The following is a 15,848-nucleotide window of genomic DNA, read 5'->3' on the forward strand; positions in this document are numbered from 1 at the left end:
TCTCCTACATCAGGAAGCCTGTCCAAAGCTGCCCAGAGCAGAGTCCCTGCTGAACTGGGTACTGCAGTTTGTACACTCACACACACACACACACACTCACACTCTCCACTGAGTTCCTGGCTCCACACACAACTTCCAGTGCACTCACACTCCCTGCCAGCTGCTGGAAAAGACAAACCAAGGCCTGGTGCAGCTGCTGTGCTGGAGCCAGGCCCTGCCACTGTACTGACCTGTGCTGGAGAGGGGCCACCCCAGACAGCAGCAGACACCCCCAGCCTCACAGATGGCTCCTGCTCCTGCCTTTCCTGATCCTGGAGCATTGGCACCTTCTCCATCTCTGCTCCCTGTCCCATGTCATGTCAGGTCAAGCAGCTGAATGCAAGAGCACACAAAACTCGTTGCTGCATCAGGCAAGCTTTGGGGAGCCTGTTGCCAGCTGCAGCAGGCTCTGCTCTCCTTGCAGGCTTGGAGGGAAGAAGAGCAAGGAGGGGGAAAGCAGCCTCAGGTGCTGCTCAGACTCAGGGCACAGGGAGCAGCATCTCCCCCACGCAGCAGGAGAAGAAGGAATTTATTGTGACAAATGCTGAGAGCCTGCAGCAGGGTTGGCCCTTCCTGTCAAAGCTGGTGAACCACACCAGGAGAGGGGAGGGCCTGGCAGTCAAGTGGGATATGCATCACTCCTGGGGGGAAAACCATCAGCAGCTCAGGAGAACCAGGCTGCAGGAGATCCCTGCCTGCCCACCTGGGATGCTGGTGAGCACTGTGTGAGCCAGCCAGCCAGCACTGCTCATCCCCCCTCTCAGGGCTGCTAACTGCCACCTCTCAGTGTCCCCTGCTCCAGAGGGGTCATGCCTTGGCCCTTCAGCCTCCAAAGGGGTTGAAGGTTTGGGCAGAAGTGTCTGGGATGGGACATGGGGTTAGGGCAATGCAGCACAAGTGGGATGTTCATATCTGCATCTCAAGCTCATAAATGAATTCTTGTTGAGTGTGAAGAGTTGACTGTACAGAAGGACAGGAAATAAAATTCTTAACTTTTAAGGAACCTGAAACAAGGACAATCTGGAATTCCAGCTGTGTGAATAGCCAGGAGAGAACAGGGAGAAGCCCCTCCTGAAGCAAAGGAATTCCAGTGTCCATTTGGTCTCCAGTGAATACAGAGAGATGGCTGTGTCCTCCTCAGCTTGCAACACCTGCCTGGCTGCCACATTCCCTTTTTCCACAAAGTACCTGGTGGGGTTCCAGACAGAACTGGGACTGTTTTTCCCACTGCAACCTAAGAAAGACCATCAGCACCCAAAAGGAATATGGCTTCACACCCGTATAGACTTCTCTGTGCAGCTCTGTGCCTGCAGCAAACAGTGTTTTAGAGAGCCTTGGATTCTTCCATGGGCACTAGACAGCAGCCAAAGCACTGACAGACCACTAAGTCTAAGACAAATTCAGAAATGAAATGTGAATCTCTCAAGCCCTGGCAATGCACCTTCAGCATCTGAATTCATCTCACTGTACAGCAGAATGATTTCCCAACCTTGGGGTCAATCCAGAGCTGCTTCCTGAGCTGCAATAGCCACGAGTAGGAGCACACACTTCCCTGCATCCCAGAATAGAAAGCAGCTGGAGTCGCATCTGAACACTGCAATGGGAAGATGAAAGACTTCCAGACACTCCTCTTTTTCCACTGAGCCCTTTATAGGCTCCTCTCCCCACTCTCACTTCACATACAGCTCCTTCAGCTGCCGATTTTCCACAGGTGCTAAACTTCCAGATGCTCCTGGAGGCTTTTCCATTTTTAAATTTATTCTATTTAAATAACAGGGCATATGGTTTATTACAGCTAGTAAAGGGTGTGTGTATGTGTGGGGGGAATCTGATCCTGAGATCCAGAAGGATGCCAGGACCTCTGAGCACCCAGGCACCAGTGCCTGGCCCCAGAGGAGCAGAGCCAGCTCTGCCTGCAAACATCACCCCAGTGAACGAGTTGCCAGCTCACCTACATCACAGCAGGTCCTTCAGTGCTAGTGAGGAGGTTTATACCAGCCCAGGAGACACCAGGACTGCTGTGCCCTTTCTAGGACAGCTGCCACCCCCTGAACAGGATGAGGGCCAAATCTTCAGGACAAGACCAGTGCCAGGATCTAACCAGGAGCTTCCATCACCCCAGTACCACCACCAAAAGCTCTGTGCTCAAGTTGGGTGAGCACAGCTGGATAAAGATCCCACAACACAGGAGCACAGCTTCTCTTGGGAGAGAAAAGGATCCCAAGGAAAACCTGCTGATGTGTCCCTCACCCCAGCTGCCAGGGGACCACAGGAGGAGCCCACAGATCTGGGCATGGAGATCCTTGGAATAAGTGTGGATCCACTCTCTCCAGGTTCCATTTGAAATGGGCTCAAGGGTAGCACAGGCTGCTCTCTGAAGGAAGCACAGGGGTGTAGGATGCAGGATGCAGGCAGGGAGGCCTTTCAGCTGGGAAATGGGAAGGAAGGGAAGTACTGCTGGGGCTGATAGCCACGGCTGTTTCACAAGACAGCCTTACCTGCTCTCAGCAGGGAGGGGAGGAGGCAAGGAAAGGAGCAAGAAGCTGAACTCATTAAGCTTCTCTCTCATCTGAGGAGCTGGGACAGCTTCAGCAAGGAGGGTGGACTCGTGGGACCAAAGGTGGACTTGTTTCCATCCACTTAGCTCCCCACACCTGAGCTATGTTTGAACAGTCACTTCAAAAGCAACCCCTGAGGAAAGCAGGCTGGATGAAGAGGAATCTCTACTTGTTGTTTTCATTTCTCTGTCTTTAAGCCAATTAAGGAATTTCTTTTTAAGTGAGGGTCTGTGGTCTGCCTCGAAGAGCCTGCACTCCCCAGAGGACAGAGCAGGGTGGGGTGGCCATCTGGAGCCAGCACTGCAGGGACTTGTGCTTCTCTACAAAAAAAGAAACTCCGCTCCAAAGCCCCAGAACCTTTCTGGTTTTTAACACACTTCTCCAGCAGGTGCCTCTCCCCTTTGCACCTTGGTTTTCTCACTGGGACATCACACAAAAAGCAAGTGGTGGTGACTTCAGGCAGAGTTCTCCTTGTGTCTTTCAACACCTGCCCAGTGTTTGAAGAATCCAGCATGGAAAATGCCTTTAAAGCTTCACACCCAGTCAAGAAGAGGCCAAGACAAAGGCAGCATGGGCTGCACTTTATCCTGGTCTCATATTCACAGAACCACAGAATGGGCTGGAAGGGACCTCAAAGTCCATCACATTCCAAGGGACACCTTTCACTGTCCCAGGCTGCTCCAAGCCCTGTCCAGCCTGGCCTTGGACTCTTCCAGGGATCCAGGGGCAGCCACAGCTGCTCTGGGCACCCTGTGCCAGGGCCTCCCACCCTCCCAGGGAACAATTCCTTCCTAACATCAGAGTGGTCAAGCTCAAACATGCTGGAAGGGGGCTACAAACACAGGCAGAACATATCCAAGGACACAGAACCAAGCTGGAAAATGTTTGCTGGGACAAACAGCTCCTGGTGTGGGACTGTCAGACAGATCCCTTGCATGGACTAAATGGCAAAAGTTTTGCCTTTCACACACCACTCAGAGCTATTTTCCATCACTCCTACCACAGCCCATGGAGGATACACACATTCTGCATCAGGTAACAAAGGCACCTGTGTGTGCAGGGTACTTGGGAAGGACAGGTGCATTTGCTCACAGGAAGAGCATCACACACACACATACACACACACACATACACACACCACCTTGTACTGTCTTCAAGAACAGGGAACAACTTTAGGATCACACACCTGAACAAGAGCATTTGGAAGCTATGCTGGTACCCCTCCTATTCCATGTTTGAGGCTGTTTCACACCATTTCCCAACACACCTGATCCTTGAAATGAAGGCTGGGGTGGGAGAAGAATTTTCCTTTTTCCCAGGACTAGAGAGATGTGGGACTAAGGCTCTGGGCCCATAGCTGGAAAGAGCCAGGAAAACCTGATGGGACTGTAAAGTCAGGACTCACCTATGTCCCCTTACTTCCAGGGCAACTTCCCTCACGTGGGGAGGCTGCAAGAGAGATTTACTGGTGGCTGCCAAGCCAAATTGCTGCTCAGCTAAAGATTTATGCTGCAATTTGTAGTGCTGTTAAAATAGAATTGGAAGAGTGGTGGGGGAAGAGAAAGAGGGAATGAAAGAGAGGGGAGGGGAAATTGGTCAGGAGGAACAGCACAGCTCCAAAGCTGTTTGCTCCATCTCTCACATCTCCATTGAAGCAATCACTCTGCATTTCCAGCTGCTGTGCTCCAGCCTTCAGACCCTGCAATGCCAATGCCTGGGCTGGCTTTGCAGCAGGGCACACACAGTTAATAGAAATCAGTTAATAGAAATCCATCCATCTCCACAGCACCTGAGCTGTCAGGCTCAATAAATACACCTGGCAGAGAATGGCACAAAAGGGACAGGACATCTGCAGGCTGGTGGCTGCTCACATGACTTCCACACTGCAGCCATCAAGGATAGGAGAAGGGACACCCCCATCCCAAATGTCACCTACTGCCTTCTCATTCTGGCACTGGTTAAACACCATTCCTACCTGCTGAGGTCAGAGGTGAGCTAAAATATCCCCTGCACCTCCAGGAGTTTGCCAGCTCTGCACACTAGATCTGGAGGAAAAGGCTGTCAGGGCACAGATTGATATCTCTGCATGTGTAGAGAGCCATGGGCTTCCCCCACCAGGCCCCCATTGCCCCCTCCCCTGAGAAGCCAAGGGAAGGTCAGAGTGCCCTGCAGCTCCCAGGGAATCCTGACTCTGCTCTGCACAACTGGGTGACACACAGTCTTCAAAAATCAAAAGCAAAACCTCTTTAGTGAACTTCAACAGAACAGCTTTCCTTTGACATCACCCCTTCATCCCCATGCCCTGAGCCAGCCCTCTGTCCTAAACTGCCAAAACCATGGAGGAATTTCAGAATTACAGCCTAGGAGACTTTGGCCTTTCAGCCCTGGGCATCCCTGCAGAAAGAACCAGGCCAGGCTCATTGCTCATTCCAGAAACCATCCTAGGGCTGGGGGTTTCAGTTTACTGAGAGGTCAAACTATGGATCCAAACTGACCCCCCAGGCACTGGGGAGCTCTCAAGCCCTGCCTGAAATACCTCCTTGAGGTGCCCCAGCCAGCAACTGAGTGCAGCTCCCTCTTGCAAGGAGATGGGAGAGGATGGGATCCTGGGCACAGGCTGAGTCCCACCCACAGCAATGGATCTGTTTGTGGGTGTGCTCCTCACCTGTAAAGGTCATTCCTCTTTCTCATGTGCTGAACTTTAGAGGGGACAGTTAGCCAGAGTTCCCTAGAATATCAATGGGATAAAACACAGTGCCCTTCCTGTGGTTTGGCTGGGAATGCTTCATCATGCACAGCCCACTTGGCATTTTCATTTCCTGGCACTGTCAGCTTCTAGGACAGTCCTGGGCAACATTCAGTGCCAGTGTGCAGGTGAAATAGCTCAGGGTGTGCAGAGGGGAGGCTGGCCTGTATCCTCTGGCACAGCACCCTGTGTGGGCAGTGACAGGGGCTCCCTCAGCACAAAACCCTTCCATGCACCTCCTGCCCCATCAGCACCAAGTCAGCAGTGCCTCGAGGCTATCCCAGGCAGCTGCCAGTCACAGATCACCCTCCAGGCTCCATCAGCAAACACCTCCAGGCTCCAGGAGGACACAGGGCCACACCAGAAGCCCACCACAGCCCCATCAAACACAGGGTCAACACAGGAATCCACACTTGGCCTCAGATTCAGTTTGGCATCACTGTGCCCTTTCACAATGGGGGCTGTTTGGTTTCTCCAGCCTCTTGGACAGAGAGAGGAGGATTTGATGGGTTTTATGGAAGGGCCAGGAGTAGAGCAGAACAGTGCTATGCTGGGGCAGACACACAACCACCCAGCACCCCAAGCTGCTCCCTCTGGTCATACCCCAAGCTCTGGATCTATTGCCACCTTAACTGAGGCAGCAGCTGAGCCTGGCTGGCTCCAGGAGCAGGCACAGGCTGGAATTACCAGGGAAACCCCTCCAAGTTATACTGTACCCTGGAGGCCTCCAGGCTGGGTAATTCAGACTGCAGCACTGTTTACTGCCTTGTAAAGATGACACACACTTAACTCAGTACTGTGACAGCTGGAACCAGGAGGATGCTCCTGGCTGGAGCATGTGCCATTAACCCTTCCGAGTCCACGTGCCAGAGGGAGGCATCCTGCCAGCACAGCAACCCCAGGAAGGCCAGGCTGGGGCTGCTCCAACAGCTCAGTGTCCCTCCCCTGCAGCACAACACTCAGTTTTCTACCAAGGAGAGCAGCTCCTGCTGCTGTTTAAAGCTCCTGAACCTTATCAAGTCACACACACGCTCACAGGCAACCCCAGGTAAGCTCAGCACACAGACTCCTCAAGGACACCCTGAAGGACATCACTGCTGACCTGCATGGGACAGAGGAGCAAGGAGCACACGTGCCCTGGAGACTGAAATGCTTCACCAGACACAGGGCCCTCCCTGTCAGCTGCTGTGCCCTCCCCAGCACTGCCACCAGCAGCAGTCCCTGAGCAAACACTGCAGTGCCCACAAGACACATTTACTGCAGGAGAACACAACCCAGGGACAACAGGTCCTGGGGGGAAGCCTTGCTGGAGATTCACTGGGCTGAGTGTAAAGTGCTCAATGCCAGTCCCTGCACGTGCCACAGGGGCTGCTGGGCAAGACAGCAGCAATGGTCACTCCATTCTTGCCATGAGCTGCAGCCTGAAGCTCCTGCAGAACAACACTCTTTCCATACTCCAGATGCAGCAAATGTTTCCCTGTTTGTCCCTCTCCACAGACAGACACAGCAGCTGTGGGTAAGGCAGCAGGAGAAGCCTCAGCTCCTGGGCAGGGAAGGTCCAGCTGGTGGCATGGCTCTGATGGAATGTCCCAGCTGCAAGGGGCATGGGCCAACCAACACCAGGGCTCTGAATGAAAGGTGGCCTCTCCTTGGTGTCCCAAGCAAGCAGGGGAAAAATACAGGTATATACACACACACATCTATCCATCTACCTATCTGTAGCTTCACTTTTCCAAGGCAGGGAGATTAAAATCAGATTTTAAGGAAGACAAAAGATCCTGCTTGTGTCTGCCTTCTCCCTACCCCACAGTTGGGGAATGCTGCTGAAGACCAAGGAGTGCAGACACTGTCCTCTCCCACCAAAAGCTGGCAAGATCCAGCCTCCCAAAATCCCCTTTTGCTGTAACCTGCCACGCTCCAAATGCCAGAGCCCAGCTCTGGGTAAGCACAAGCCCCAGTGTGTGATGCACAGGGAGCACTGGGAGCAGCAGGGCTGGAACCTGAGCTCTGCACAGCTCTGGGCAAGGGCAGCAAGGCCCCCCCAGCCCCCTGCAAGCTGCTGCCTTGGCAGCCTGCGAGCACCTGCAGCCCAAACTCTCCTCACCCCCACACGGCAGCCCCAGCTCTCCTGCTGCCATCCAGAAGGGCTCCAGGCTGCCTTCACACTCCACTTCCAGCTTCCTTCTGGTGTGGTTGTCCTGCTGCAGCCTCAGAAATGCCATCTGTAAGGCAGGAGCAGCTCCATTCTCCTGGGACCAGCTCCCCACAGCTCCTCAGGGTGACCTGGAGCACCTGCCCCTCGCAGGGCCCAGCGATGCCCGCGGTGCGGTGAGCTGGCAAGGGCTGCTGCCTGGCATCCTGGGGCCCTGCCAGGCAGAGTGGCAATGCTGGCAGGGTGAGAAGCACGGGAAGGTGCCCAAGTCAAAGAAAAGCCCAGGGCAGTTTGTTTGAAGAGAGTGGCTGAAAAGGAACAGGCACCTGTGGGTGGGTTGTGGGTGCCCAGGCAGGAACAGAGAGATGCAGCACAGCTTGGCAAATGCAAACAGCACCCAAGCAGGGCTCCCTTTCCTCTGTGTGCCCTTCTCTCGGCAGCAGCCCCGTGCTGAGGGCTGTTCCATCCCAGAGAACAAAGGCCTGCAGAGGCTCCCTCAGCACAGCCTCCCCTGCACGCTCAGCAGCAGGCTCTGGCTGCACTGGCATCAAGGGGCCTTTCAGGGACATGGGCTGGGGATCACAGGGGAAGAGGCTGCAGGGAGGTGGGTGCAGCTCTGAGCACCCTCCCAGCTGTTTGTGACTCATGTTAGTCAGATTCCAGCCCAGAGCCACCAGTGTCAAACTGGATTAAGTTACTCATTGGAGAAATCCAGCACGTGCCCTTCACAGCAACCAGCACCTGGTAATTCTGAGAGGGGAGCAATGGGCTTGGAGTGATCCCAGGGAGTGCTGGGTGTAGAGAGGGAAGGGAGCTCCCTTCCCACCCAGAGAGCAGGAGGATATTCCTGCCTTCACCCCTCCTCTCACAAGCCCACACCACGAGGTCACTGCAGGCCCATGTCCCCCCAGGAGAGATGCTGCACACTGTTAGCAGGATGTGTTTGCAGCTTTCAGCCTGATGCCAAGAGAAGAAATAACCCCCAAACACACACCTTCCTACATTTCCTCCTTCCCTGCAGCAGCTCAGCCAGGTTCCCAAGCTTCCCACTATCATCAAATCCATCCACCAGCTCCTGCCATAGGATTGAGACCATTTCACAACTCCAGGCTACATGTGTGACACCTCTCAGGGGGACAAGGGATTTGCCATGAGACACAAGACCACATTCTTCTCTATGCAGCCAAAGAAGCAATGCAGAAGGGTTACTCTGGGGAAAAAAAAAAATCCTTGCTCTGGCTCCACTTACTCTTAAAAATTTTTAAAAACCAAAAAAACCCACAAGCTGCCAATTCCTCCCCCTCCCCACCCTCAACATCCAAAGCAAAACTCCTCAACACCTGCACATGGAGAAGGACCTGAACCCATGGTCCTGGAGCAAAAGTGCTCAGCTCCTGCACACAGGAGCATCCCCAAACCAGGTAAAGGTGCTGGGTTTTCCCTTCTCCAGGCTGGCTCTGTCCAAGCTGTGCTCTCCATGCTGTGATAGCAACACCCAGGCAGGAGGGTCAGGCATTTCTGCTCAGCTTTGGCCAAGCCTACCATGTAAGATGAGGACATTCTCCAGCTGCCTCTGCCCTGGATTTGACCTCCTTTGAGGCAGGATGGCTCTTGTGGGACATGGAAAAGAGGAAGGTTGGAGGGCACACAGGGAGCAAAGGGAGGGTTTGTCTGGGGATCTATTGAGAACTCTGGTCTCCACTGCTCTGCACCACCCTCTGAGATATTCATGGCTCCAGAGCTATAAATAGCCCTAATTTAAACAACTAATAGCTTTGTGACCCTGGAGCAGGCAGGGAGAGACGATGGGCAGGGCTGGGAGCCTCAGGCAGATGAAACAGACTCCATGCTGCCAACTCCTTGGCACTGCAACACCTCCTTGAGCAAGACACTGCTCCAGATCCCACAGGCTCTGGTGAGAACTGGGGAGCAAACAGTTACAAGCCAAACATTCCCACCAAACAGGTGTCCACGACAACCTGCAGCATCTTTACTGCACCAAATCCCAGCTGAACTCCACAGCAACTTCCAGAGGGAGCACAGCCCACACAGGGATGGATCTGCCTCCCTGCAGCACCTGGGGAGCACAGGCTTCACTCCTGTGCTGAGCAGGCATGTCCTGACTATGAGAGCTGCTGGCAGTGCCCTCTGCTTTGGATGAGTGGCTCCTGTTTCTGTGGACACACACTCAGAGCACGTGCTGGTGATCCCCACCTGCTCCACAGCCACATCTGCTCTTTGCATGGAGGCTTAGGAAGGGAGATGGAGCAGCTGGACCCCAGAGATCCCTTCCAACCTCAACCAGTGGTTGAGGTTGATGTGGTTGAGGTCAGCGATTATTGAAAGGTGCAAAATAAACTCTCTGAGCACACCCAAATCCAGGGAGGTTCCTGACCAAGCCCAGGGATCTGTGCCTGCCCCACCCCAGCCCTGTTGGGGTTCCTGTCCTGCTGAGGCTGCCAGACCTCCCAGGGCCAATGCCCAGCCTGAGACCTGATGGCAGAAAACAGGATCACCAGGTGATTCCCTGCAGTCACCTGATGCTCTACCAGGAGCTTTTTTTTCAAGAATCTCCTTTCTCTGGGCTCTGGTTTCCACACCAAGGAACACACAGAATCATTTAGTTGGGAAAAGCCCTCGAAGTACATCGAGCCCAACCATTGCCCCAGCACTGCCAAGACCACCAGTGACCCATGTCCCCAAGTGCTACATGCTTTCTGAACACTTCCAGTGATGGTGACTCCACCACTGCCCTGGGCAGCCCATTCCAATGCCTGACCACCTTTTCTGTGAAGAACTTTTTCCCCAGCATGAAACCTGAACCTCCCCTGGCACAACTTGAGGCTGTTTCCTCTTGTCCTGTCCCTGTTCCCCAGGAGCAGAGCCCAACCCTCACCCAGCTACACCCTCCTGTTGTCAGAGAGCTGTGGAGAGCCAGAAGATCCTCCCTGAGCCTTCTTTTCTCCAGACTAAGCACTGTCCTGGTGTCCTCCAGACACTTCTGCTCGTGCTGCACTCAGAGCTGAAGTGCCACAGGAGGAGGCTGAAGGAGGAGCACAGAGCCACATTCCTCCACACAGCTCCCTGCCACACTTCCATATGCCAGAGTTCAGTTATTGAAATCTCCACCAGCCTCAAAACAACTCAGAGCCTGCAGAAAAGCCTCTGTGATGCTGCCCAGCAGTTCTGACACGCTGCTGTTCATGTATTTAAGCCAAGGGCTCACAAACAGGACACTCAGGCTTGCCCAGAGATTCTCCCCAGAAGTGAGAGGAGCTTCTGGGGAGCAGGGGGTGGCACAGCAAGTGCCCTCCCACCACCTGCCAGCAACAAAGCAGGTCCCCTCACTTCCCTTAAAAGCAGGGAGATTTACATATTTTTAGCATATCATAATAATAAAATAAAAGAATAATAAGAGTGTGTTCCTCCCTCCATAGTCATTGAGACCCAGAGGTATTTCATTCTGCAAAGGCTTTTATAGAAAAATAAAAATCCTTTGCAGAACACTGCAGGAAAGCCCAGGAAATTAATATCTTTGGAAGAGGAGGGAGTTCAGAGAGCTTCAGCCAAAGCAAGTAGTGGGAAGAGCCACTCAGGTCAGCTGCACAGACCTTACAACCCTTTCCCCAAAAGCCTCTCCCAAGAGCAAAATCCAGAAGTTCTCAGTACTCAACAGGACCCTCTACATAAATCCTGGCAGTGAGGAAGAGGTGAACAGGAACATTCCCTTAAATCTCATCAGGAAACAGTTCAGAGCCCAAATTCCCTCCTAATCCCTTGCAATGTGGAAGGATGCACCTTGGAGAGGTGCCACCACCCCTGGAAACCACTGTGATCCCACAGCTCCCAAACACCCCACAGGGGCAGCCACAGCAATGGAGCCATGCCCTGCTGCCAGCACCAAGCCTGTGGCACTGCCCCTTCCTGCTCCCAGCTCCAGGAAGGGTCTGGCACATGGGGAGCTTGGCCACGATGGATCCCTGGGCTCAGCTGAACCCTCCCACCCAACACCAGCCCAGGCCAAGCACCTTCAAGCACATGAGCAAGACAGAGCCCAAGGGGACTTGTAGCTGAGCCAGAATTTGTCTGGCTGCACACAGCTACCAGGGGTGAATTCAAACCCATCTTTGCCCTAAGCAGAGATTTCTGCAATCAGATCCCTCCAACATGCACCTAATACCTGGTACCTCCAGTCTTTCAATAACTTGTCCTCCTGGCATGCTGGGAAAGGGACAGGCTCCTGTTTAAATACTGACACACAGGAGGAGACTGTGCAGCCCTGTCCAGACAAGACCAGGGACTCCAATCTGGTTGTCACAAGTCTGCTGCTTCTACCACTAAGGCCCTTTTCCTACTCCCTCTTGTCTCCCTCTCTTCAGCAGACAGGGAATTCCACACCATCAGCCTCACCCAGGCAAAAGGAGACAGTAAAGCCTCCTCCCAGGTTCTACAATCTTGAAAGCCAAACAGCACTGATTTCTCCCCTTATTCCCATCCCACCATAAGGGATGACTCCCCCAGCTCCCCCATCAAGTACAGACCAAAGTCACTCACTATTTGTGTCTCTGTTTTTCTGCCGAGGAAGGTTTGTGTTCATCCCTGAGACAGCTCAGAGCAGCTTGGCTCTGTGCTGCTCCACAGCAGCCAAAGCATTATCAGCTTTGAAGGTGGCTGCAGGCAGGGACAGAAAATCAGCAGGAAAAGCAAAGTCTATCCCAGAACTCCTGCCCAGCCTCAAATTGACTCCCCAGTACTCCACTTCCTTCCTACACGACATGACTCCGGGGACGAGGACATGCACAGGCAGGATACCTACCCTGACTTGTTCTATTGACTTACTTAATTTTTTAAAGGAATATATTTATCTGTTCCTCTCTGGAAACCAATCCCCTGCTGCTGCTGGGCCCTGGGGCTCCCGGGGAGGGCGGCCCTTTGATGCCTGGCAGCCTGGCTGATCTCAGCAGGGCTTTTGAACCCACTTCCATCACCACTGCCTGCAGCGAGTTCTTCCCACGCAACTCGCTGCTCAGTGAATCACAGCCCCTGCTCTTCCTGTCTCCAGGAACCACACCACACTGAGTGGGGATGAACTCTGCTCTCCCTTTAGCAGGGGAATAAGGAATTATCACAAAAGCCACTCCTGTCCCCACAGGACACCGGCATTATCTGCGCCAAGACCGGCAGTTCCTGTTCTTGCCCCAACATCCGCTCCACCACCAAGGCTGGTTCTTCAGGAAATGTATTTTCACATGTCAAGATATCACTTAGTTCCTCAAACTACAGACTTGGAGCCATGAGCAGCCTCAGCTACCACACATGAGGCTGCAGAGACACTGCCTTTTTTAGTGCCCAGGGCCAGGTGTACACTGGAAGCTCCTAAATTCCAGCTGTGGCTGTGCACAGCCGAAGCAGGGAATTATCTGTGAGCTGGGACACCTTCCCAGCTCCTCAAGGTAACAGAGAGGTAACCAGCAGTCCAGAAGGGATAATCCTGCAGGAAGGACCCAGCTCTATTTGCAGAATCCCTCTAAACCAGAGGGAACAAACCCACACAGCACAGATCACCAAGCAGAGCTGTGGACCAGCAACACAGGTTGGCACACACAGCAACAGAATTTGGGAACTGCACAAAATATCTTTTTTAAAGGTACTCAAGTCTATGCTAGAGAGTAAAGACAACAACTTATTGGTTTCACACTGTTCCCAGCTCAACAAGACCCAAGAGAGCACCAGAAAGGAGCAAAGCCTGACATTGCTGGGAGGCTCTAGAGTCATGCACCAGAGCCCAGGAAGCACATCCTGGGCCTTGAAGCAGCAGAAGGCAGGAAAACAAGGACTGCACCACAGATACTGCACCAACATCACAGCAAACACCTCCAGGGGAAAGCCAGGGCAGCTCAGGGACACTCAGCAAGCAGCTATTCCTCAATGACCAGCAGCTCCAAACAGACTCAGGCAGGTATGGACACCCCTCCAGGCTGGAGTCCACACAAAGCAGGCATTAGGCAAAGGTTCAAACGTTACCAGCACAAAACACGGCAGCCTCTATAGCCAAGCCCCTGGGCAGAGGGGTGGTGGATGCTTTTTGATAAATCTCTCAACCTGTCAGAGACTGAATGCAGGACACTAGCCCCCCAAAACAAGAGAAACTCCTCACTGCAAGTGGCTGATGTGGAAGGGGCAGAGGCAACAGCTCAGAGACACGTGAGATGCTGATTTCATCAAGGTGGGATAGGAATTGAGGGCTGGAAACACTAATCTGGTTTTAAGAGTAACCCTTTTTTGGTGTGTTTCATTCCTGTGGATCTGTTACTCAAAAGTGTTTCACTGCTTTTGCAGGAAAACAGCTCCACTGGCTCTTCCAAGTTCAGAAACTCTTGCAACTTAGTGCCACCCAACCCGGAGACACAATCCTCCACCTGTGACACTACAGTGTGGTTGGGAGGCCAGAAAGAAAAGGAGCCACGAGAACATGGAAACAAGGAACTGAGATCCCACTCCCAGGCAGCCACCTTGACAATTTAGGTGAGGGAGGAAGAGCTGGGATGAGTCCTGCAGTCCATTCTGCAGGAGACATCAGCCCCCCTGTGTAAAGCCAGGGTCTGACATCACTCAAATCGGTGGTAATTTGGCTCTGGCTTCCCGAGGAACTGAACTGAGCCTCTGAATGCAGGGACCCAACACTCAGTAGGATGCAAAGCAGCCGTGTGGCAAAGGCAGCGGCGGGGCTGAAGCTGAGAGGTGAGCAGTGAGCAGGGAGAGGTGAGCAGGCTCCTCCCCTCGTCCTTACCTGCGCAGCCGGTGCTGGAAGTGCTGCTGCTGCCGCGTTATAAGGGCACTTTCCCACACGGGGCCGCCGGGGCTGCTCCTATACCAGCCCACGGCCGGGTGCCCCGGGTAGGGCGAGCTACTGAAGCCATGGTCCGACTCCGTCTCTGCGGCCAGCGATGAGGCAGAGCTCCCCATGGCTCCCCCCTGCCCAGCCACGCTGAGATTGAGCCTAGGTTAGGTCGGAGCCAGTGGCATGGGCAGCTCGGGTGGAACGGGCGAGGCGCTGCGGCATGGGCTGCTGCACAGATCCCAGCACGCTGGACAAAGGAGGGTCGGTTCTGATCAGAGTTGGAAAAAAACAAAACAACAAACAAACACAGAGAAAGGGGAAAAAAAGGAAAGAAAAAGAGAGAAAGATAAGGTACGATTTCAGCAACAACCCTCCAGTTTTAAAGCCTATCAATGCATGCTCTGATCAGGGTCCCCATCCCAGAGCTCACTGGGAAGGGAAGGGCTATGTCTGTCACTGAATCCAGCTTTTGCTGCTGGAGATGGGGAGTGTGGGGGCTCTAGAAAAGGCTCCCCCCAAGTTAAGCACCAGGAGCTCCCAGGCACAGGGAAGCACCGACTGATGGAGGGAAGCACAGCAGAACCCAGCACAAAGCCCTTCACACATAGGAAAGAAGCAGAAAACGGGACAAGCCAGGCCCACCTGGAGCCCAAACCAGCAGCCCTTGGGGACCACACACACCAGGATAGTCAGGGCTCTTACTGGCACACCAGTTCTAAGTTACTCAGCTACAAGGACTGGATGGTTTGTGTGCTTACATGTAAAATAAAATATTCCTCTTTTCCTGTTTCCCACTAACACCCCAGTAGGACTGGAACTGGGCAGACTGGGGATCTGCACAAGTATTTTCTGTGACTATTTACTTTCAGCCCAAGGCAAGTTTTAGCTGATCCTGAGCACACCCCTACCCACAGAAGCAGGTCTGGGGCTTTGCTCCTCCTTTTCTCCCTCTCTCTTTCCTACTTTTCAGAACTTATTCTTCAAGCATCCTCACAATTAAACTCCAGAAACATTTCATGTCCTCTGTATTAAAAGAAGTTGAAACACACACACGTCTCTCCTTCAAGTGAAAAGGCAGGACAATCTGGATGCATGTCAGGAGCAATGGATCAAGGTAACATTTAACAGAGCAAAAAAGAAGAAACAAGGAAGATGGAAAAATTAGCACAGCTGAGCTTATTCAATTACTCACCAGGATTTAAGGAGATGAATGAACCACAGAAAGACCTTTGCAAAGAAACTACTTTTGCCGTAAAAAGGCTGAGATGAGGAGTCCTAAAATACAGCTTTTCAATCCCAGGATTGATCTAAGGGATCAAGAAAGGCCTTGATAGCTAATAGACTCCCAAAAGGAGCAGCTCAAGGAACAGGTGCAATTTTGTTACAAGCTCAATACCAGAATGTGCCTGCACAAGGTTATTAACTGAAGAATGTTAACTACTCTGTCATGGTCTCTGTAGCCTGCAAAGCCTGGATGAACCAAACAAATCTGAAAAAAGTCCATACCTCCTC

The 15,848-nt window shown here is 53.0% G+C and overlaps 1 protein-coding gene across 3 annotated transcripts in view; it reads right to left on the minus strand.

Moving 5' to 3' along the window:
* Positions 1 to 15,848, minus strand: part of CAPN15 (calpain 15) — a 56,837-nt gene that overhangs the window by 26,473 nt on the left and 14,516 nt on the right. For 2 of the 3 annotated variants that reach the window (XM_066561118.1, XM_066561120.1), the window contains exon 5: positions 14,286 to 14,604. The exons of the other annotated variant lie outside the window; for it this stretch is intronic. In XM_066561118.1, coding sequence (XP_066417215.1) covers positions 14,286 to 14,461 — 176 coding nt within the window. In that variant the 5' untranslated portion in view covers positions 14,462 to 14,604. The remainder of the gene's footprint in view (positions 1 to 14,285; positions 14,605 to 15,848) is intronic. 3 annotated transcript variants of the gene reach the window in all.

The sequence above is a fragment of the Molothrus aeneus genome, chromosome 16 (assembly GCF_037042795.1).
Source record: "Molothrus aeneus isolate 106 chromosome 16, BPBGC_Maene_1.0, whole genome shotgun sequence".
Classification (NCBI taxonomy): domain Eukaryota; kingdom Metazoa; phylum Chordata; class Aves; order Passeriformes; family Icteridae; genus Molothrus; species Molothrus aeneus.